Source organism: Sus scrofa, chromosome 13, assembly GCF_054392235.1.
Source record: "Sus scrofa isolate SSC_HxYL_T2T_F1_AM1 chromosome 13, Sscrofa_HxYL_maternal_Yorkshire_Landrace_v2.0, whole genome shotgun sequence".
Classification (NCBI taxonomy): Eukaryota; Metazoa; Chordata; class Mammalia; order Artiodactyla; family Suidae; genus Sus; species Sus scrofa.
The window spans coordinates 150,424,992-150,449,309 of NC_139395.1; the positions used below are offsets into that span (position 1 = coordinate 150,424,992).

The 24,318-nt window shown below is 47.2% G+C and overlaps 1 protein-coding gene across 13 annotated transcripts in view; it reads right to left on the minus strand.

The window, feature by feature from the left end:
* The window catches only part of KALRN (kalirin RhoGEF kinase), a 695,174-nt gene that overhangs the window by 14,286 nt on the left and 656,570 nt on the right, over positions 1 to 24,318 (minus strand). For all 13 annotated transcript variants that reach the window (XM_084990933.1, XM_084990932.1, XM_084990931.1 and 10 more), the window contains 6 exons: positions 11,165 to 11,192; positions 10,495 to 10,666; positions 9,035 to 9,156; positions 7,980 to 8,111; positions 6,377 to 6,541; positions 4,266 to 4,344 (listed from right to left, as the gene is read on the minus strand). In XM_084990933.1, the coding sequence (XP_084847059.1) occupies positions 4,266 to 4,344; positions 6,377 to 6,541; positions 7,980 to 8,111; positions 9,035 to 9,156; positions 10,495 to 10,666; positions 11,165 to 11,192 (698 nt within the window). The remainder of the gene's footprint in view (positions 1 to 4,265; positions 4,345 to 6,376; positions 6,542 to 7,979; positions 8,112 to 9,034; positions 9,157 to 10,494; positions 10,667 to 11,164; positions 11,193 to 24,318) is intronic.

A 24,318-nucleotide genomic window follows, 5' to 3' on the forward strand; every position in this document is an offset into this window, starting at 1 on the left:
GTTGCCTTCCCTCCCTGATATCCCTGCTATTTACTTTTTCAGAATGCTCCAACAGTTGCTATTTGTATTTTGTCCAGAGATTCCAGTTGTAATCAGTGAGAGAGAAAGGTAGCAATGGGCTTATTCCATCATTGCCAGCATCAGAAGTTGACTCATTTTAAAAGTTGGGAACCAGGAGTTCCTGTCATGGAAACGAATCTGACTAGCATCCATGAGGACACAGGTTTGATCCCTGGCCTCGCTCAGTGGGTTAAGGATCTGGTGTTGCCATGAGCTGTGGTGTAGGTTACAGATGTGGCTTGGATCTGACATTGCTGTGGCTGTGGTGTAGGCCAGCACCTACAGCTCCAATTCGACCCTTAGCCTGGGAACCTCCATTATGTCATGGGTATGGCCCTAAAAAGACCAAAATAATACTAATAATAATACTAATAATAATAATAAAGTTGGGAACCAAAAAGCCTTTTGGAAACTTTGTGTGAGTAGAGCCTATCAAGTTGACTTTTGCTGTAGGGTGATCTGAATGGACTGTTTAATTGAGGGAAACTCCAAAGTCAGTATCTTCAAGTCCTTCTTGAGCTGTTTAGATTCCTTAGAGAAAGACCCTCCTACTTGCTGCCTAGAAGACGAAGCCCTGGCCATCCACCTCTGGAGGCCTGGTGAATGACAGCAGGGCTCCTTAGCATCCATCATTTTTATATTCTCGCAACAGCCCTGTTTGGAGCATGGTTCTCCTGCCCTCAGCTGTGCCGGTGTCCCTGAGAACAGCAACACTCTGTTTCATCCTCTCCAGAGGATAAACCTCCGGTCTTTTCCTGGATTGGGAGGGACAATCATAGAGCTACTGGAAGTTGGAGAACAGATCTGGGGTCACATCTTCATCTCACCAAAGGTTCAGACAATCCTGCTTTTTGCATCTTCTTTACTCCTATTTCTTTTTTTCTTTTTTCTTTTTTTGTCTTTTTAGGGCTGCACCTACAGCATATGGAGGTTCCTAGGCTAGGGGTCTAATTGGAGCTGTAGCTGCTAGCCTACACCACAGCCACAGCAATGCTAGATCCAAGCCGCGTCTGCGACCTACACCACAGGTCACGGCAAGGCTGGATCCTTAACCCACTGAGCAAGGCCAGGGATCCTTCTGCTTTTTGCATCTTCTTTACTCCTTTTTTTTTTTTTATTTTTTATTTTTTGTCTTTTTAGGGCCGCACCTGCAGCATATGGAGGTTCCCAGGCTAGGGGTCTAATTGGAGCTGTAGCCACGGGCCTGTGCCACAGCCACAGCAACCCTAGATCCAAGCCATGTCTGTGACCTACACCACACCACATCCGGCAATGCCGGATCCTTAACCCATTGAGCAAGGCTAAGGATCGAACCCGCAACCTCGTGGTTTCTAGTTGGATTCGTTAACCACTGAGCCACAACGGGAACTCCTACTCCTATTTCTAAGGGGTACTGGATCCTGCCCTACCTGAGCCTTTAGGGAATTCTGCTGCACGGGTCATACTGGCTCTCACTTGACCCTGCAAGTGACTTGGATTGAGTTTCTCAGGCCTCTTGGTCACTTGTCATTTCCACTTATTTTTTGGCTTCTAATACTTCTTCCAGTGTCCTCATATTTATGTGCCTGCTTAACAAAGTTCATCTACTACAGATTCAGTGAAGTCTCAGGAGGGAATGAAAATAGATGCCTGTGTTCATCCTGCCATCCTCACCTGAAGGCCTGGTACTGTGGCCTTTTTGGATCCTGTACAGGTAACCAATCAGCACTCCCAAGGGATAACTCTCTGGCTTCTTTAAGCAGCCATGTGCCTATAGATTTTGTTTCTGGTTAATTATGCCATGCTCAAGTGCTCTTCACCTCTAGGTAGAGGCTATAGGAGTGGAGATATTTCTTTTTCACCATGACTTTTCTAGTATGTAATTACTGAAGAGTTATTTTTAACAAGATAGTCACATAGACCTAGAATGCTAGGTTTAGGTGTGGTGGAGAAAGTTGCCTCACTTCTATGGCCTTCGCAGAAATATCTTTCAGGTAGCTCATGTAGCTGTATGTTTCCTTTCCATTCTGTTAACATATATCATTTTAAACGATCTTCTAAAAATATGAGGACTATAAGAAGGAGAAAGGAAAAGCTCCAGATAGTTGGAGATGAAATTTTCAAAAAAAATTGATTGCTTTGAACAATTCAGGAAATTGATCTCTTTTTGAGAAATCGCACAACATACATCTCTGCTAGGTATAACATGCCTTAACCCATGGCTGTCAATGACAAATACAGGCCTGGGGGAGGGATTAACTGGTACATCCAGGTGAGAGAACCTGTTTCATCTAGAACCAGATGGGGATTTGATTTGCTCATTACTGGGGTCCTGTGTAGCTTCACACATTTTAATATCATATGACAAACTAGATTTCAATTACTAGAGCTTATTTTTGACACAAATCGCTATGATGAGAAACAACATATGTTAGTAAAACAAGCGCAGGCTTAAAGTCAGGTAGCTCATATTTTGAATCCTGGTGCTACACTTACCATCTGTGGGATGTTGTGGGACCTTGAGAAAGTGACTTAATCTCCCGAGCCTAAGTTTCCTTTGTTGGAAATCTACTCAAACATGACCTCATGGTGTTGTAAGGACTGGATTCAGTAACTTTTGTGAAATATCTGCATAGTATCTGGACCACTATAGAACTCAATAAGCAGCAGCAGCATCACCACGTCAATTTTCATTGGCCCATTGAACTCCCCCCCCGCCCCCCGCCCAATCTGGCTACACAAAGAAGATAGGAAAGTAGAGTGAAAGTTGGGTTTTGGTTTTGGTTTTTGTTTTGGCAGGGGGTGTGGGGCACAGAGGGTTGGCCACACCCATGGCACACGGAAGTTCCTAAACCTGGGATTAAACCCAAGCCCCAGCAGTGACATCACCAAATCCTTAACTGCTAGGCCACCAGGGAATTCCAAAAGTTCGCTTTTGATAAAGACGCTGTAACAAAAGGCAGTGAATTACATTGTGACTCCTGCTTAAGGAACAGGAATAACAAATAGTTTGGCTATCTCTATAAGCTCTGGCACAACCACTTAAGAAATTTTATCCTTCACTGAGAAATGTCAGTCAGGGATGGAAATGATGCTAATTGCCAATTGCTAGTGGGGGCTCTTTTACGAACACATCACAGGAGGGTGGGTGCCCAGTGAGACCTACCCACCTTCTCTCACCTGCACCACCTGGAGATCAACGCATCACAGGCATGACTCCTGTTCTGTACCTTCCCATCAACTATTTATTGAGACAGGTGATATTTTTGAAGACAGAGTTCTCTAACACACCAAAAGGGACAGAGGGACAGAGAGGAAGAAGGAGGGGAGGTTGGACTAGAAATTACCGTAAAATAATGTGCTTGACACGTGGACGCATAGAGAGACGTATACTCAACAACTAGTGATTATACATTTTTCCAAGGAACACATGGAACTTTTAATGAAAACTGACCCTGTACTCATCAAGCAAGTGCCACCAAAATCAAGGAATCAGTATTATACCGACCAAGTTCTCTAACCACAATGCAATTAAGATAGAAATCTGCGATGAGAAGATAATTTTTAAAGATCTCATACATTTGTAACGTTTAAAACATTTCTATTACAATTGGGTCAAAACATAGTTGAAGGAAAACTACTTTGAACTGAAGGGTAATAGAAATGTCACATATCAAAACTCGGGAGATGTAGCTAATATTGTACTTTGAAGAAACAATCGAGCCTTAAATTCTTCTTCTTCTTTTTTTTTTTCTTTTTCTTTTTAGGGCTGCACCTGTGGCATATGGACGTTCCCAGGCTAGGGATTGAATAGGAGCTACAGCTGCTGGCCTACTCTAAAGCCACAGCATCATGGGATCCGAGCCCCACGTGCAACCTACACCACAGCCACAGCAACGCCAGATCCTTAACCCACTGAGCGAGGCCAGGGATTGAACCTGCATCCTCATGGATCCTAGTTGGGTTCGTTAACCGCTGAGCCATGAAGGGAACGCCGAACCTTAAATTCTTACATTAGAAAAGTAAAACAGCTGAGAACTGATGAATGAAGTCTTTAACTCAAGAAGTTAGAAAAAGAGCCATAGAAAATACACATAAGTATTCTAGCTTTTTTTTCTTCTTGGTATACAGAGAATGCATGTAGTGAAAGAAACAAAGAAAAACATGTTATTCTGTTGTGCTATTATTGTGTTCATGAATGAGAAAACAGAAAAGTGGGTCATTACCTTCCAATTTCATTCAGTTCAGTATAAGCTGAATCAAAATTTTCTTTCCAAGAAATGGTGGCGCCATCAGCAGCGGCATCTTTAGAAGAGAAAGAATCCATTTATGATATTGAGGAAATTGTATAAGAATTAAGATGAATAGAAAAGCTCCAGCATCACCCCAAAGCACTTCTCATGACTAAATATCTAACTCAGTGGGAAAATGCCATGATTCTTCGAAATGTTATCTAAAAAAATATTATCCAAAGGGAAACTGACATGACTCCCTGTACCATCAACGTGAATGAAGGAAAAACTCCAGACAATCAGAAATGTAACTTCTGGATATTTTCCAATAGAAATTTGGTAGAAAAAAAATGAAAAGGGAGGAAGAAAAACACTTTGAAGGCCTAGGAAAGCAGGTGAGAGTCAGGGCTGGAGGGAGGCAGATGCAGCAGAGGAAAGGGGATGAGCGACAGGCCAAGGAGCATAGGAAAGGAATGAGCTCAAAACATTCTAAAAATTGGCTCTTTCTCACCCTTTTGTTCGCTGCATTAATGAGCTTATCTGGTATAGTGAATGGTTTAGTGTAACTCAAAATATATGCCTGAGTAGGATCTTCAGCAGCATTACCTTGCATGATGTGTTAATTCCCTGGCAATGATTTATACACACACACAAACACGTACACCAGTATCTGTGCTGTCTGCTGGGGAGCAAGGCCCAGGGAAGGAAGCGACGCATAAGCAGTGGTCATCCCTCCCCTGGCTTTAGGCAGCGGCTCCAGAGAGGAGCAGTCAAGCTGCCACAGCATGTCTCTTTTGACCCCGGTCACTCCAGACTGCCCAGAGCACAGCCCGGCCAAGTCTGGACAGGGCTTATCCTTAGTGAATTCTGAGGAAAGAGAGAACCAGGGCCAAGGTTTTCCAGTGAGTCACAGGCCCATGGAAGCAAAGCTGAGCGGGGTGGGCAGTGGGGAGGAGCCTGGGGAGCATTAAGGGGGCGGGGCTACAGCCAGGGGTGGGTCCTCGAGGTCCTCAGCTCCCCTGGAGATGCTGGAAACCCTTCATCCAGTGACACGGGTTCACTGTGTTTTAAGTACAGTGACCTCCTCTCTGGCTCCAGCACACACAGCTCACTGCCATGCCCTGTCACTCCTTGGAGATTTCTTCAGGTTAACAAGTTTCCTCTTACAAAATGTCCCTGGGACCAAGGTGGCCTGGTGAGATCATGAATAGAGGGGCAAAATAAGAAACACATTGGTAAGATACTCATGCACAGCTAGTGCAACGCATTATCTTAGCTAGTTATTTAACCATGCACATAAAAATCTATCCTTGTTGAAACAAAAGACATCCTGGGAGGGTTGGGGTTGAGGAAACTATCTAGTATTCATTTTGACTCAAATCTGTCAGCCAGGTTGCTTTCCTCTTCCCATTTTATTTATTTTTAATTTTGATTTTTTTCTTTTCAGGGCCGCACGTGCAGCAGTAGGAAGTTCCCAGGCTCGGGGTTGAATCAGAGCTGCAGCTGCCAGCCTACACCACAGCCACAGCAATGCCAGATCTGAGCCACCTCTGCGACCCACACCACAGCTCATGGCAACACCGGATCCTGAACCCACTGAGCAGGGCCAGGGACGGAACCCGTGTCTTCGTGGATACTAGTTGGGTTTGTTACTGCTGAGCCATGACAGGAATGCCTCCTCTCCCCATTTTAAATTGGTGAATGGGGCTGTCCTGATGCTGTGAGGTACACTTAGGCGGGCAGGGGTTCTCAGGGAAGAGGAGGCTTGGTGTTCCAGTCTCAGAAGAGGGGTTGATAGTATCCATGTGACTTGTGGCTCCTGACTGCCCCTCTCAGTCAGGAGGGGCACACAGGTACCAGGAGCCTGGCAGGCCCAGGGTAGCAGGGGCAGATCTAACTTTTGCTCCAAGACGTTTGAAATCATACTTTCTGGGAACACTTCATCAAGCCTCTGAAGTGTTACTTGTCAGAAGCCGACAAGCACATCCAGGTCACCTCTAGCCCAGTGGCCGGATGTGCCAGTGGGTAGCAGTGCCAGTGAGTATGGGACAGTTGGCCAGGTAGCTGGTCCCCACGGCCCGGGTGCCAGCAGGGCTGGGACTTACCGTATTCTGGAAGTCTCACGAACTCCGAGGGCTCGCTGGGAAGGCTGATGCCCCAGGGGTTACTGGCACTGACCCTGAACTGATAAGGACTCCCAGGACTGAGGTCTTCGATGACAAGGTAAGTGTCCAAGGTCGATGCTACCGACTGCTGCCAGGCCTGGGAACCTAGGGCACAATTTCCAAGGAGAGGGCAAGAGAAAAGGCCAGACACATTGTTTCAAAAACCTTCAGCACACAATGAAAGGAAAATGGACACATTCCATTCAAGGGGCAGTTGAAAGCCTGTCTTGGGCCTTTCTGGGGCAGGTTTGGGTTGGATTTCCTAAAGGACTGAATACATCATGAGGCGTGTGAGAGCAGTTGGCCTGCAGATTCTGTTCATTTTCAAACTGGAACTTTCACCATGCCCTGTGGGAGCAGACAGAATTGACAGAGGAACCAGAGCAAACTTCTAACAAGAAAAATATGTGGTAAATTTATAACAAAATGAGAGAAATATACATCTGGAAATGGAAACAGAATGGACATGAACATGTACTGAGCACTGCCTGTAAAATACTGTGGGAGGCGCCTTCCTCTAATTCTCTCATTTAACCTGCTCGCTTCAATCCACAGAAACCCAATGAGCATGAATCTCACTTTGCAGATGAAGAAACTGAGGCTCAGGAAGATTTAACAATTTTCCCAAGAGAACTTGGTTCATAAAATGAACTAAAGCCTGAGGAACGCCAAGGCTTAGAGAGCTGTCTTCCAGCTCAGCACAGACACCTTTGCGCCAAGGAGGGAGACACTGTGACCAGCAAAAGAAGAAGGCAAATGGGAATGGCTTTAAAACTTCAGAGGCCTGTTTAATAGAAGAGAAAAGGGTTAAAAAAGAAGAGCAACACAGAGCAGAGTAGCGTAAAACAGAGGATTCTGGTTCCAGGTGCAGACAGTTGCTTTCAAGTCAGGTGTCATCGCACGTTATTAACAACCAGAGATGTGTTATTAACAACCAGAATGACCCCGCAGCATCTCATTTCAACCAACTCTTCTTGATCACAGGGGCCGGGCTCAGTTGTTTCCACCATCGGAGGGAATGTATGCACTCTGAGCGTGTCAATGTAACAAATTTAGAAACTGAACAATTTAAAAAGTCACTGTGCCTATAGGGTGGGGGTGGGGTGGGGCTCTGCTTTTGCTCCCCCAGTTACTATGCTGGAGGAAAGGATCACAGATGAGCAACCCAGAGACCTGGGTTCTCGTGCCAGCTCTGCCTCTTATGAACCCCAGCCTCGTGCTTCTTAATTTTCTTTAAGCCTTAGCCTTCTCATCAGTAAAATGGGGTCGATTATCCCTGTCTAGAGGACCCAGCCTGTTAGGTAGGGAAGTAAGGGCACATGGAGGTACTCTGCCACCTGCCACGGGTCATTATCATTTTGGCAGAAACCCCTGCTCAGTGTTTGAGATCAAAAGCAGCTGCGGCCTGGCATTGAGGCCTTTGTGCCTAGCTGGAAGATCAGCTGATGAGAGGCAGGAGGCAGAGAGTTTTATGACTCTGGAGGACCTGCTTAGGAGGGAGAGGAGGTAGAAAAAGAAGGGTGGGGGAGCAGGGACGGCGCACCTTCCTCTCTGTACTCCACGGTGTAACCAGAAATAGTGCAGTTTCCCGTGCTGGATGGGGGCAGCCAGCGGAGGATCACGGAGGTGCAGCTTCTCTCCTGGGCAATGGGGCGGTTGGGGGCCGCTGGAACACCTGCCGAGACAAGAATGTATGGTCAAATGCTACCTCTGCAGAATGTGACATTTTTACACCAAGGCTGAGAGTCATCTAGGGAAGGCTACCTAACCTGTGTCTCAAATGTTTCTTCTGACCTTCTCCACCAAGTGGTACACCTTTCTCCAGGCCCGAGGGACACCTGAGATAGACCTTGCCGTCCTCAGACTAAATACCGCCCAGTGGAGAGAAAGCCTGCCCAGGGAACTACCCGGGATATGAATGGCAGGGCGCAGACAATCCTTTGCAAGGATTCTGATTTTTCCTGTTTGCTGGAGCTTTGCTTTGAGCTTTCACAGTGGACCTCTTCTTCCCCAGGTCTCAGGGAGCCCTTGTAATGTGGAATTAAAATGTTTGACTAATAGAAATTCATAGAGACAGGAAGTAGAATGGTGGGTCCCAGGGGCTGGGAGGATGGGGGATGGATAAATGCTGTTTAATGGGTGCAGAATTGGCTTTTTTTTTTTTTTTTTTGGCTTTTCAGGGCCGCACCTGCGGCATATGGAGGTTCCCAGGCTAGGGGTCCAATCAGAGCTACAGCTCCCAGCCTACACCACAGCCACAGCAATGCCAGATCTGAGCTGTGTCTGCGACCTACACCACAGCTCACGGCAATGCCAGATTCTAATCCACTGAGAGAGGCCAGGGATTGAATCAACAATTTCATAGTTCCTAGTGGAAATCATTTCTGCTGTGCCATGACAGGAATTCCTGGGTGCACAATTTCAGTTTTGCAAGATGCAGAGTTCTGGAGATGGGTTACACAACCACGAAAGGTACTTAACACTACTGAACTGTACACTTGGAATTGGTTAAGACAGTAAATTTCACGTTACATGTATTTTACAATTAAAAATGAATATTAAAAAGAGCATAAACAATGTTTATCAAAGAGATTGTACCTTGCACTTTAACCGTAGCCGACGTTGATGTGGTGCCGTGGTCATTTGCTGCTATGCAGGTATAAATCCCGCTGTCCTGGGGCATCAGATTGCAGATTTTCAGGGTGATTTCCCCGGAATCACTAGGGATACCAAACGGATGCCTTTCAAACTCCGTTAAGACAACTGATGAGTAAAGGTACCTGGTGTGCTGAGCTGAATCCTTAGGTCCAAGGTCTAGTCCCTGTTCTGTTACCTTCTTACACACCTTGGGTGATGACCTTCCCTCTCTAGCTGCCCAGTTCCATACAGAAGAAGAAAATTCTTACCATGCCCATCTCTCGAGTTGGTTGTAAATGAGGGACAGTAAAGGAGTAAAAGGAGATAAGAATTCGAATGTGGTCTGAAATATATAAAGTCCTGTACAAATACTGGTCCCCAATATTACTAGTATTATTGCTACTTTGCAGTATGGTCCTAAAATATTTTCAGTCCACAATGAATAATGTACCAGAAAATGGGAAGGCTAGAGAATGAAATGTTCAGGTGGTTCCCATCCTATGTGTGGGACCCTCAATAAGTAAGTGAGTTAAATAAAGGCAAATTCCTCTCCTAAATCACTTTCCCAGTAGTCCCAGCCTGGGGTCCCAGATGTCAAAGAAAGACCTGCAATGAAAGGGTTAAATTCTGAAGTCACAGTCAGCTCCACTCCTTCCCACTGGTTGTGACATAACCTGGTGATCTTCCTGAGCTTCACCACATACCAACTCTCCCACTAAGCTCCCTGGGGCCACTGAGATTTTACCACCTGGCCAGGTCACAGGCAAAAACCTGAAGTTAAAGGATGCAGTGTCTTGATCCTAAGTGTTCTTGCATAAATGTTTTCTTAAGCATCTAGGGCTTGGTACCACTTTTCCACGGTAAGCAGTGGTGTGCAAGAAAGTTTTTAATGAGTAGCAATCCATATTAAAGAATAATTGGAAGGCAGTCCACCAACTTTGGGTAAAGTCTTTGTGTAGAAGCATGGCGGTGGCTGGATTTTCAGTATTCTATTGCATACTTTGGAGTAAGTAATTTTTAAACCCCTGTTTTTGGCCACACCCACAGCATATGGAAGTTCCCAGGCCAGGGCTTGAATCCAAGCTGCATCTGTTACCTACGGGATCCTTAACCCACTGCTCCAGGCCAGGGATTGAACCAGCAATGCCACAGAGACAAGATGGATCATTAACCCACTGCATCACAGTGAGAACTACCTTTTTCTTTTTTTTTCCCTAAGAAAGAGTTCTTTAGTCAAAGGAGGAATTGAATATATCACCATTCCACAGGCTCCCGAGGGGCATAAAGAGTCTGTGCTGGAACAGGCTCCAGGGCATCTCTTCTCTTGAGAGACCAAGGAACCCAAACAGGAGCTGCATCCCGGACTCAGTTTCCGGCTACCAGACTCAGGTGCTGGGGGTGCTGATGTGGGGTCAGCTTACCAGGAGGAGACGGTGTATGTGGCTGAGCTGTTGTCGGTGTCCAGGATGTTCTGGTCTGGACCCTTCCAGGTGATGGTGGGCTTCGGCCGCCCACAGACTTTGCACTGAAGTGTCACCGTGTCCCCAAGTAAGCAGGTCACATCCACCAGGGGCACAAGGAATTCTGGGGCCACTGTGGTCAAAGCGACATAAATTTGCATCATTCAGAACAAACTTAGAATAAAACAGCTATTTTATAACACAGCCCTCTCATTCCCCACCCATGATCTGTAATTATTCAAATAACCTTCAGCTTAACACTGTAGAGTTACCTGTGTCCCATGAAAATGTAAAGTAATAAATGTTTATTTTAGGAACATTAGGGAATATAAATAAAAAATAGAAGATAAGACTCCATGATGTCATCACACACAGGAGTTACTGTGAACAGTCTGGTATATATCTTTCAAGCTTTTCTAGAAACCCTTTTTTTTTTCCTTAAAAAACATGGATCCTAGTATACATACTGCAAGTCGTGGTCTTTTTGACCCTAAGAGTTTAGCCTAAACATTTTCCTTGTTCATAAGTACAGAACCACACCACTAAGGTTTAAAGGTGCTACCTCAGTGCTGGATTTGCCTCATTTATTTACCTAATCCCCATAGTCTCAATTCTATCACTTTTAACTCACCTTCTTGGATGAAATTTGGATTTAAGATCTGAAAAACACAAAGAAACAGAACATTGCTTAAATCCTAAACTGCTAAAAGAGAACCCGAGGCTTTTAGCCTAGTGAGTACAAGGAAAGCACAGCCTGGGGAGAGAAGCCTGGCGCCCACCTCTGTTTGTGCCCGCATCCCTGTCACATCACGAGGGCACCTGGCCTACTTGCCCATCTGCTCTGACTGTTCGCATTCACCCCTGGGTATCCCGGGCCCCAGGCAGGTTTACTGTGACTCAGAGCCGGGCTGCCTGCAGCCAGCGTCTCTGTCCTCCAGCAGCCCACTCGGTCTTCCTCCCTGCCATGCGCACAAGAACCCATTCTCCACCCCACCCCATCACCACCTCGACAGGCACTGAAGCATCAAGCATCATGATGGCACTGATTCTTCCCGGCATCGGGAATTCTCACCAACAGAGGAACTGACGTCTATTAAACTGGAAAGGTTGTGGACCTTAACTAACCTATGAGCTGGGGGTGTTCCAGCAGCTAAGTGCAGAGTTTGTCGGGTGGAAGAGGGAAGAGGGAGGTCCTGCCTGTCCATCCTGCCCCCTGCAGCATCCCCCTGTAGCCCAGCCCTCCCCAGGGCAATGCCACTGAGCAGCCTTTTTGGCTGCATAGGTGAGATAAGAGAGACTTGGGCTGCCCCAATGACTTGGCTGTTTGCTCCTATGGCTGGTTGGCAGAGCCACTGTTGGAGCCCTTTGCACACAGCAAGCTGCCCTGTGACACCACAGATCTTCACAGAAGGGAAAACCTCCCAGACCTTCTTGAGAAGATGGTCACCTTGGTTTTTTCTTCCATTGTGTATATTACCTCTAATCCAACAGGCTGGGATAAAGCCAAACAGGGTGGAAAAAAACCCTGGGCTTCAGGAGTTCCCATTGTGGCCCAGTGGAAAAGGAACCCGACTAGTATCCATGAGGATTCAGGTTCAATCCCTGGCCTTACTCAGTGAGTTAAGGATCCGGCATTGCCATGACCTGTGGTGTAGGTTGCAGATTCAGCTCAGATCTGGTGTTGCTGTGGCTGTGGCGTAGGCTGGCAGCTGTAGCTCAGATTCAGCTCCTAGCCTGGGAACTTCCATGTGTTGCACCTGCGGCCTTAGAAACCAAAAACTAAAAACCTGGGCTTCAGAGGAAAGGCTGGGGCACCCCTCTTTTGTTTAATATAATTTTATCCTCATTCCTTAAAATGTGCTATCATTATTTTCCTTCACTATAAAATGTGGATAAATAATCTCATGCAGTGTTATCATCAAGATTGAATGAAATCATATGTCACACAATGCTTGACAAATAACAAGTATTTGATGACTATTTAAAGATTCTCTGATTCTAATCATCTCCCTTCTGCTAAGAGTCCTATTGTTGCAGTGGCTTATCTCTAATTGTTTATCTTGCAAACTTCTTCTTCCTAATGAAGCCAGGAGGCTCCTGTGCCTTACAGATCGCCTGATGGCGCAGTCACTTATTCCCGATGTCCTGTGCGAATTTGGTTTCTGTGTGGTTTTCCCTGACGCAGGAGCCATAGGAGCCCTTTGGAAAAAGATATTATTTCCTCCTTTGACTTCCCCTCTGCAAAACGATCACCCACACCTGCCCTCAAGGTTTTTCACAAAGCAGGCTGCAGAAAAACTCCTGGTATGTCATGTCCTAGGGCTGAGTGTCTCAATATTCTGACCACCACTGAGCCCTCTGCTAGTCCCAAAAGACCACTCACACCACCGCTGGCCAGCTTTCAAATCACAAAGTGGTTCTCAATCCTTCATGCAGGTGGCTTTAAAAACACCAATGCCTGGGCCTCATGCCCAGAAATTCTGTTTTAACTGGTGTCAAGTAGGCTTGGGATCAGGAGTTTTGAAAGTGGCTTCAGGTGAATCGGCATGCAGCCTGGTTTGAGGAAAGCCGCTGAAGGTTCGGTCTAAGCAAGGGAACTGATCTCAGATAAACTGACTTCCTGCCCTCCAGGCTTCTCTGGGGTGGGGCAGGCGATGCCGTGGCATTTGGTAAAAGCAACAGCTTTTTGCACATCTTGGAGACCCCTGTATATGAGGAGCCCTTGGACCCTGGCCTGGGGGGTAGGGATTATAAAGAGTTGCTCCACTTGAACAATGAACTAGTACCCATGGAGGGCAGCAGAGCTCTGCTTGCAGGGGTGCTAAGGACCCATAAACTGACCCACCTGGCATGCAACCAGTCTTTTCACAAAGAAAAGGAGACTAGTGGTATTTCCTAAACGTTAACAGCGGTTTTCTCAGGGTGATGGGATAAAGGGTGGCTATTCCCCTCCATTTGAAAACATTGTCTTCAAGCTGGTGTAAGTTTTTGTAGATATGGAGATGCTAAGACACAGGTTTGACTTCAGGATTTATAAAACATCTGAAGGCTGGATGATTTTTTTGTTTTTTTTTCTTCTTACCTGGGCTTTCCAAATATTCTGCAGTCAGTATGTTTCACTTTTGTCTTTTTTTTTTTTTTTTAAGGAAAAAAAGGCACAGTCAGAGCTATCAGACTGTAGGATCTTCAAGGACAGGAACCATTTGTTATTTATCTTTGCACCTCAGGCCCCTAGACCCCAGTCTACCACGTAATATTCAGGTAATACATGTTGGTTGAATGAATATTTGACCTATGTCTTCATTTCAGTTCTCCCATGAATTTAGGACTAATTCAAGCACAGAATCTGGAAATGGGATCAAAAGACCTACAATGTAATTACTTCCAGGGATAGTACTAATAATACTTGACTAGAGTCTGTTTTCAAACACAATGGGATGCCAAGTTTGGAAAATTCTTAAAACCAATAAAACCCATGGCCTCTGAGAGAGGAGGGTCTCAGGGGTGTGGGTGCAGGAGGGGTTGTTAACTCAGCGAGCAGAGAGCACCCAGTACCCAGACTATAAGGCAGACATTGCCTTGAACATTCCTAAGCAGCTTAGACCTTGGTTTTATCTGTAAATCGGGGGCAATAAGGCCCACCTGGAAAGCTGCTTGATGGAAGGACTTGATTTGATGAAGCTTTACTGAGCTGACAATTGGTTGGGGTGGTGGCCGCCAGGGGGCTCACTACCTCACTAGGCCAACAGTCTAGTGGGAGACAGAGAATTAAATGACATGCAGTATCCAGGCTGGTGGACACTGCATGCCATTCACCAGCCTTCAACAAACATGAAGCACCACCCTCCCCCTTGACCTACCCCCTACTCGATCAGAAGGCCTCTAGAGTCAAAAAGATTTGGGAATGCTGCCAGCTTTGTTCAATGCCCTGCAATTCTCATCTGGATAGGAATCCACAAGGGAGCAAGACAGAGTCCACACCAGGAGATGCTGAGAGGAGACAGATGACAAAGGGAAGAGACAAATGGAGAGTTTCCTATGTTATCAAAATGTAAGGGGGGAGGCGTTCCATAAATCTGCCCTGTCGGTACTTTTATAAATATCCCAAACTGGAGTTCCCGTGGTGGTGCAGCGGAAACGAATCTGACTAGGAATCATGAGGTTGCGGGTTTGATCCCTGGCCTTGCTCAGTGGGTTAAGGATCCAGCGTTGCCATGAGCTGTGGCATAGGTCACAGACGTGGCTCGGATCCTGCATTGCTGTGGCTGTGGTGTAGGCTGGCGGCTACAGCTCCAATTGGACCCCTAGCCTGGGAACCTCCGTATGCTGTGGGTGCGGCCCTAAGGCCCTAAAAGGACAAAAGACAAAAAAAAAAAAAAAAATTCCCAAACTGCTGCTTAGAGAATTTCTTGCCTTACTCCTCTTTCTCACCATGACCCCAAATGTGTTAAGTGTATTATTAAACACAGGCACTGTTTAAAAAGACGATCTTCCTAGTTCGGGTGCAGACCTTAGTGGGGACATTGGAGGGAAAGGCTGCTGATGTGGCTCCCTTGCAGGTTCTCTCTCCGGAAGCAGCTTGTGGGAGGCACCCATCTTCATGCCGTTTGGCCAGCCCAGGTGTTGCTGACAACCGTAATACCATCCCTGGTTTGTTCAGCCTCGCAGCATTGGCATAAACTACCCACAAACTCCTTCACTGGCTCCTCCAAGGCCCTGGGAGGAAATGCTGAGCAGCTGTTACCAACTCCCCTTGTCAGAGGTGATGGGGAAGCGCGTGTGAGATCACAGAGGCGGTGCCTGGGGACTGGCTCTGAGAGCTCTTTCTGCCTCGAGGTCCAGGGCGAAGGCCAAGTCTTGGGAAAGGCTCTTGAGACTTTATCCTCGACGTCAAAGCCCTGCCTGCTGACCTTTGCTCCACAGCCTTGCTCTCCAGCCCATCTTTCCCAGTTCCCCTGTTCAACCTCCCCCAGGAAGGACCAGGAGCCCGGGAAGACTCCCTACCAATGTTTTCCTAACCCTGACTCCAGATCGTGCCCATAGACGATGCCCCCCCTCATGTTTCCTCCTCTTCCTTTGAAACAAATCAGCGTGTGGACTGGAGGAGGGCCACCCTTCTCACACGGTATCTTTGTACTTGTCTCCAGCCCCCTGTGGACTACAAGGCCCATGCGGGCAAGGGCCACATTTCCTTCACTGTCATTGCCTCAGAGTCTAGCACGATATCTGGCACATAAGCGCTCTGCTGAATTTTGTCAAATCCGTAACAATTGTCAACGGTGGGGTCCTAACCGGGGGAGGGAGAATTGAGAAAATGCCTTGTAAGGAACTTGGAGTGTTTTCCGATTTCCATGAATCTGGAACATGACTTGTTCTGGAATCTCATTGGGTCTGAGTCAGGGTCTGAGGTTTAGCCCATTGTGATAGTCCCTCCTCTCTGCTCTCCCAGAGGCTGGTCCCCATGACACTGAACACGTGCTGCCATCCAGCATAACATCCTCCCTGCACGATAACTGCCCTACCAGACTTGTTTTTTTGTTTCTTATTTTCTTTTTGTTTTGTTTTTTTCTTTTTAGGGCTGCACCTGCGGCATATGGAAGTTCCCAGGCTAGGGGTTGAATTGGCGCTGTAGCTGCAGGTCTGCATCATAGCCAGAGCCACACCAGATCTAAGCTGCAGCTTGCAACAATGCCAGATCCTTAACGCCATGAGCAAGGCCAGGGATTGAACCTGCATCCTCATGGAGACTACGTCGAGTTCTTAACCCACGGAGCCACAATGGAAACTCCCCTACCAGACTTATGAACCTGCTGAAGAGCGTAACCTGTCCCTGTGTTTTAGGTACCCTCTGTCGTGTTGCTTAGCACCCTGAGTACAGTAGGCCAGGCAGGATTTGTTCAATCACAGTAACTGAGGTCACTCGTGAGCAGACTCTAACCTGGGCCTTCTGACCATCTTGTCTAATGATCATGAGTGGTTTGGGCAAGGACCTGGGACCTGAAGGGTTAATCACAAGCTGTACGTTCCCTGAAGCCTAATGTTTTCCTTCCTTAGAAACACTTTGGGGGCCCATGAGGATGGGAAGGAAGCGGCAGCGGAGGGAAGATGACTTTGTTTCTATAAAATGCACGTTCTCTGGCTGGGAGACCTGCGTCCAGGAGGAGGAGGCTGTGTAGACCCTGTGGACAAGAGCTGTCAGGAATCTGGTTGTATTTGAACAGCAGAGGGCGGCAGGTGCCTCCTCCGAGAACCACCACAATGCAGCCCATGGCTAACTCTGCTTCTTCCTACTGGAGACAATTCCAGTCGTTTTTGCTTGGGTTTTCTTTAAAGTGGGAGGGTGGCGAAGCAACAGGAAAGGCTTACAGGGAAAATCAACCAGCAATGAATAACAAGCTGAGCTTGAGGAAATCTGGAGTCTATTTTTATGGCCAGTCAGTGTCCAAGATTCTGACTCCGAGACCTGAGAATGAGGGTGAAATCCTCATTAATCTAGAAAACCAGGTGTCAACTGACTCCAGAAGAAAAACACCTGTTTTTGCTAAATCCTTCATCACCTGTCACAAAACACAGTTCAAAACTATATATTGAGAGCGCTGAGGGAACCAGGCTGGTCAGACAAAACAACGCAAATGTCCTAAACTCATCTCAGAGCTACCTTGAATGAAACATGATTTCTATACTCTGCCTCTTCTTTCTAGTCTCTTTGTGCTTGTTTCATGTGACTCTATGTTCAGAGGGAGTGGGAAAGGTATTTCAGATGATGAGATTTGGCAATAAAATTGGAAAACAAACAAATTGAGGTAGGATTTCTGGTTTGGAGGTTTAACCAAACCTTGACGTTTCCAATCTTGCAGACATGATTTTCTCAGTTTTTAGAAAACATTTCTCTAAAAATTTAGAAAATAGTCCTACCTCCGCTCATCTCTAAGAGGGTATAAAACAAGCCACAATTTTTAAAAAAATCCAACACAATCCCAAACAGCAACAGCATCTCTCTTTGAACTAGCTCCTTATCGCCTAAGTATTTCCATTATCATTTAGTTCTGTTTTTCCTTCAACCACGATTTTTTTCTTTGACCCAACTGCAGTAGACATGTTTTAAAATCTACAAATGAGATTTAAAAAAATTATCTTCTTGCTACTGCTTTCTAACTTAATTGCACGGTGGTTGCAGTTTGGCCTATACAATACTGACTCCTTGATTTTTGTTGGGATTTGTTCTATAAATAGTTGATGGTCACTTTTCATAAAAAGTTCCAGGTGTTTCTGAGAATGTATAAAGCACGAATTGTTGGGTAGAGCTGGGAATGTCCATGTGTTGAGCACATTAATTGCTTCATGGGGATTTCTAATCCAAATTCGTTTCCTGGAGTTCCTGTCGTGGCTCAGCAGAAACGAATCTGACTAGTATCCATGAGGACACGGGTTTGATCCCTGGCCTCGCTCAGTGGGTTAAGGATCTGGCATTGCCGTGAGCTCTGGTGTTGCTGTGGCTGCGGTGGAGGCCAGCAACTGCAGCTTCTGATTCCAGCCCTAGCCTGGGAATCTCCATATGCCACAGGTGTGGCCCTAACAAAACAAAACAACAACAATAAAAAGCAAGTCCTTTTCCTATTCCTCCTTGATATTTTCCCTAGAGAACATTTAGGGTGTTCTCAAAAATAAAAAGGCTAAAATATGACTTTAACAGAATAAGGAAAAAAAACCTGTCACCTGTCACACAAAATAGCTGAGGAAAGGAACTGAATGGGGGTTTGCTGCTGTGCATGCAGTGGTCTCAGGGTGCTGTCATCCCCCAAGAAGTCTGTCAGGAGGGGGCTTGGGTTGATGGGCAGGACGGTCCAGGGATGGTGATGTAACTTCCCTTCCAAAATCCACATTTCCATCTTGGAAGCCAGGACCCTGACTCTGAATATTCAAAGTCTTTATGGATAAATGTTCTGCGGTCTCATCCCTTAACAATCTGTCCTTGATCATACCCTACTCCCGAACTGCTGTTATTAAGTGAACCCACCTCCCAGTCTATGGACCCACACACAGCAGGTTAACTTTGCTCAGAGGACTTGGGAGAGCACAAGGTTGATTTGCAGGAATTCCCACGCCCAGTGTCCCTTCCCTGACGTCTGGAGCAGCACTCAGCCCCTTTCATTCCTGCCTCCCTCATGGATCCTCCTCTGCCTTTCGCTGGTGCTCATGGCTTTCCCTGTCCTGCCCATCAGGTATTTTCCACTTTTCACTAGGTCTATTGCAACAGCCCCCCAACAGGTCTGCCTATCCCCTCTGTTCTCAGGTAGGTGCCAGGTATCCTCCTAAAGTCCAGCATGAATCATCTGGACTCCGCCTAACAACCTTCTACTGTTCCTCACTATCCAGTGGATCAAGTCCAGGCTTCCTAGCAAGTCTCTGGGGGCCTTCAGAGTCTGGTTCCAATTCACCTGCCGGACTTTATCTCCTAAAACTCTTCTCACATACCTAATAACACCCAGACAATATTCCCTTCTCAAAATGTACCAGGCATTCTCATGCCCCAGGGCCTTTGCTCCTGCCCTTTCCTTACCCTTCACCCTTCTCCCAGGCTGTTTACATCCCCCCAGTCCATCCAACCCATCCTCTGCCATCAAGTGAAGTCAATGACCATGCTCACAGGTATCCAGGAAGACAGGTCGTGAATACACAACCACGGGGAAGGTACCTAACCTCTTTGCGCTCTCTCACCTGTAGAAAAATAATGATAATAATTCCTTTGTCATGAGTTGTTGGGAAGAAAGAACTCAAGTACAGAGCCAGGTACATAGGAAAGGCTGATCAACAGTAGCCACTAATATTAGCCCAGTGCCCAAGTGGGTGTTTCCATATCCACTGAGTGAATAAATAAATGGCTCCATGCTTCTATTAGAGCAAGTTTCAAAATTTGCTACGGAATATAGGCATTTATTTAAAACTGCCTCCCTCCAGTGACGGTCAGCACAGGGAGGGACCATCTCTTGCCTAATTTATTGCCGCTCCTTAGTGCTCACTGCAATACCTTATGTTGGCTGACGTCTGTTAAACTGAATGGACTGACTAGAAAATCACGCCGAGGTAGCCTGTAGGTGAACCTTGACAGCAGTGGGTGTGGAGACGGGAGAGGGTGGCCTTTGCTCCTCTAATAGCTGGCTCTCCAAGCAATGGCTCCGGGGTCAATGGCACCTCATTATCTCAGTGCATGACATAAATGAAATGGGCTGGCCCGGGAAACCAATTCAAATGTTTCTGGCTCTTCAAACTGGACATTTTTCCTTGGCTGTGGTGGCTGGATGCCTGAGTCACTGGTTAAGGGTGTGGGTGAGGCCAAGTAATTACCCCAACTATCAAGGGATTAAAAAAGTTGTTGAGGAAGAAATTCTCCCCGAAGCAGATGTGCAACCAGGGAAGGCCTGAACCTGACCTTAAGAAGATACCTGAGCCTCACTTGGGGAGCAGACTTCCTCTGACCACATGCTGCGTCTGGCCGCTCAGAGCACCCCGATCAAGACCGGCTCTTGCTGTTGGTTGTATGACCATGGCACTTCTGAACCTGTGTCTTCCAGGAGGGTAAGAAAACCCCATCTTCCCCAAATGTTTGGAAGGAACAGAAAGCACAGCCAAAGTGACTCTGCAGTGGAAAAATCTTCTTCTTTTTGGTCTTTTTGTCTTTTTAGGGCCCCACCTGCAGCATATGGAGGTTCCCAGGCTAGGGGTCTAATCAGAGCTACAGCTGCCAGCCTATGCCACAGCCACAGCAACATGGGATCCGAGCCAAGTCTGCAACCTACACCACAGCTCACGGCAATGCCGGATCCTTAACCCACTGTGCAAGGCCAGGGATTGAACCTGCAACCTTGTGGTTCCTAGTCAGATTCGTTAACCACTGAGCCATGACGGGAACTCCTGGAAAATCTTGTAATTAATTCTCCCAGGAGAGGAAAAGGCCAGCTCGGGCCAGCCAAGTGCCAGAATGCGAATCAACCGGCATGGAGAGTTCAAACAAAGCTAGGCAAGAAGAGTGGGTCTCCAGGCTCAACCCATCAGATCTACGACAAAGAAAATATTTTGTAAAAATAAAATGAGAGGAATGCGATGCTTCACTTTCTTTTCTCCAAAGAGTTCTTTTCATTTAAAAAAAAAATCTTTTTATAAAATGCAGAAACAGGCACCGGTGGAAACACACTGGCATTGCCAGAAGGTCAGACACCTGACTAGGGGTGTAAAAGTTTCCTTCGGGCTGTCTGGCCAGGTTATTTTGAAGCTCTGAATCTGGGACAAGTGGCCGGGGCAGCTGAGGTGGGAGCAGCAGGCTAGCTCTTTGAAGGTGTGATGGCTGGGGCTGGAGAACCGCACATTTGGGGAAGGAAAGAGGGGTCAGCTCTGGCCACGCAAGCCCTTCCTGGAGCCAGATGTGGACACTCCAGCTGGGGGGAGTACCCAGGCCCTTCCTGCCACATCCTCGGCAACGCAAGCTTCAGAGGCAAAGCACAGAATGGTCTACTCCTTCCCTTGAGGTCTTGTTGTTCACAGAGTCAGAAGTTTGGGAGAGTAGAGTCTTCTGCAATCACACCTTAGGTCTTCTTGGGGCTCAATGAGTTTGCATCCCTCATATAAACCGCCTGCCCTCAGAGCGGTGTGGCCTCCACAGAGAAACCCGAGGCTCAGAGACACACGGGCCCCAGGCTTCCCAGCTGACAGTCCCAAGAACAGAGTCCAGGTTTTCTGGCTTCTAGTCCAGTGTTCTTTCCATGTGACGTGGCCTTTGTGTGCCTTTTATTTATCACACTTCAGTCTTGGAGAGCGGGGGTGGGCAGGAAAGATATTCCTCTTTGCTGAGCTGGAAAACTGAATAACAGATTCACAGGGAAAAGCTGGCACTAGAAGACAGGTCTCCTTGTCTGCCAGAATCTGTGTTTTAATGTAAAAACAACCTTGAGATGGAGGTGGGAGCTCCGAGAAGGGAGCAGGAGGGTGGAGGCGGGGGAACAGGGGCCAGGGAACACCAGAATCGGCCTTTGGGGTCCTATTCCTTTTTGAATAGAAAGTAACAACTTCCGCTGCCTCAGTTGCCTCTTCTAAAAGTTTTCCAAGGGGTTGGAGGGATGGAGAGTAAAGGGGAGTTATCGTTTATGGGATTCAGGTTCAGTTTGGGATAATAAAACCATTCTGGAAATGAATAATGCTGACGGTTGCACAACTCCGTCAAAGCATTTGATGCCACCTTAGGGAGGTATGTGGTAAATTTTATTTCCTGTGTATGTTACCACAGTAAAAATAATAAAGAGGATAGGCTTAATGAGAGGTTTCCAAGGTTCTGTCAACTCTGAAAGTCTGAGATTCTTAGACTCATTGGAAATTTCCTTCCAAATTAGCTTCACCTTTCCAAGTGCTTTCTCTTCCTGCAGGATTCCAGCCCGGTTCTTACCCTAAAAAGCAACCCCCCTGAGCTCAGTATTCCACGGCTGGCATGATGACTGCACTTGGTCTGTGTCGTGAACGAGGCTAGCCCAGTGCTAAATGGCTGGGGCCTGATGCAGTCTTTCTGGAGTCATGACAACCTCTTAGTCTGATGGTTTGACCATCTCTGCTAAACAAAAGTGGTCTTGGGGATTAAAAAAAAAATGAAGATGCATTTAATGAATTGGACTTGACATAAAACCTGGGCTGAGAGAGTCTTTGTTCCTGAAGACAGAGGCCCAAGGCTGGGAGGCTGGTTCGGGCCTTCCTACTCCAGCACACGAAGCAGTCAAGGGGCAGTGCTGGCGTTGGAGGGTAGGTGCTGAAACCCCAGCAGCGACAGTTTTCAGACACCTTTTCAGAGGTGACATGGATGTGGGAAGCTGCGAGGCCTGGGTCCTAAGGGAAACCTAGTGCAGCTCAGGAGAAATCCAGACTTCTTCTTCTTCTTCTTTTTTTTTTTCCCCTTTTCAGGGCCCCAATGTGGCATATGGAGGTTCCCAGGTTAGGGGTCAAATTGGAGCTGTAGCTGCTGGCCTACACCACAGCCACAGCAACGCCAGATCCGAGCTGCATCTGCAACCTACACCACAGCTCATAGCAACTCAGGATCCCCAACCCACTGAGCGAGGCCAGGGATCGAACCCACAGCCTCATGGTTCCTAGTCGGATTCGTTTCCGTTGTGCCACAATGGGAACTCCGAAACCCAGACTTCTCAGAGATGGGTATTAGCTGAAAGGGCGGATGCCCAGCCTGTGGCCCTGGCCCCTGTCCAGGTGTCAGTGCAGACCCTGGACAGGGACAGGATGAGAAGTTGGCCAGTGGGCATGTAGTGCCTGGCCCACTATCCTGCCTGCCCGTCCTGTCAACAAAAGGCAATTAGCAGTCTCAACTCTATGGGGAAAACTTAATATTTGCTTGCTCCCGAGACAGCCTAGGGTTTGATTTACAGCCTGACTTTACTCTTCTTCCATGAGCGACATTCCTCTTGTATATGACACCCCCTCCCCACCCCCAGAGTATACTCAGTGCAGGGTAAAGAAGAAAGCTGAACTGTGGACAGATCCTTGTCATTTTTAGAACAGTCCCCTCTGGGGTGTGCCCACGGACCAGCAGGAGAGAAGGGGGCTTTAGGCCACAAGGGGATCGCATAGACCCAGAGCCAATCCTGCAGTGGCTGGTGGCGTGGCTTGTGGTGCTCAGGGTGGGAGGTGGGGCTGGACTTGAGAATATTCACAAGCATGTCTCTACAGGGGAAGGAAGGGATGTACACGTTCGAGCAGACTTGCCTCCCTTCACATAGCTGGGTGTTCTCTGAAAACTTCATCAATCACACTCCTGGGCTTCAAGGTGCTTTATTTCCCTCTTAATTAACTTTCAAAGATGTGCCTACCTGCCTCCCTAAAATTGTATGTTGGGACCTATGCCAGACCTAGGGTAGTAAGTAGCTGGTATGGAAGCAAAGACCCCAGGAAACAGCTCTTTAATGGACCCCTTCAATCCACCAAGTGAGAATAAGTAAAGAATGCACTGGAGGTGATATTTGTGCAGAGGCAGGAGAGAAGAGTCCATTCACGGCCAGGCTTGGAATCAACGTGCAGGCATCAGACCTAGAGCACAGGCAGTCAGCAGGGCGGGACTCAGCATTTGGAGATCTAACATTGAGTGGAGCGTGGAGTGTGTGGCCAGGCTGTCAGCTGGGGTCCCAGGCCCAGGGGCTCTTCTGCAGTTCAGTGCAGCAGGGCACAGGGACACGCTCCCGAAGAGACAACCCCTATGACAGTCGCCAGGTTCAGAAGACAAGACTGAGGGTGGGGGCCAGGCTGGGCCTAGTAGTGATGCCCAGGGCTATCAATTCAGCAGCAAGCATCCTTTATGAGGTGACTGGCCCATCGATTTGCCCAATCGGGTCTTTGAGGGATGGCTCTTTTCAGTCGGCACTCCTGGCCATTTTCTTCTGCAATGGATGCTGCGATAAAGTTCTACCTACCTCTCCCTTGACAAAATTCATAGTTCCCATTAAACAGGTTGACTTTCTAGATCTCATTTGTTATCTGTCTATGAGAATACTAAACAAGCATTGCTAGGATCCCCGCTTTCCCTCAGCATCTGCTTAATAAGCTCAGGGTTCATTTCCACATGGCACACAGTCTGGATGAACACGCTGCTCCCTGCAAGGATCATCTATACGGAATGTACAAGGGCTGCAGGCACCTCTACTCCAGAAGCCTTGGATCAACCAGAATAGCTGCATTTTCCAGAAGCCTTGGATCAACCAGAATAGCTGCAGTTTCCAAACACATGCCCCCCCAGGAGAT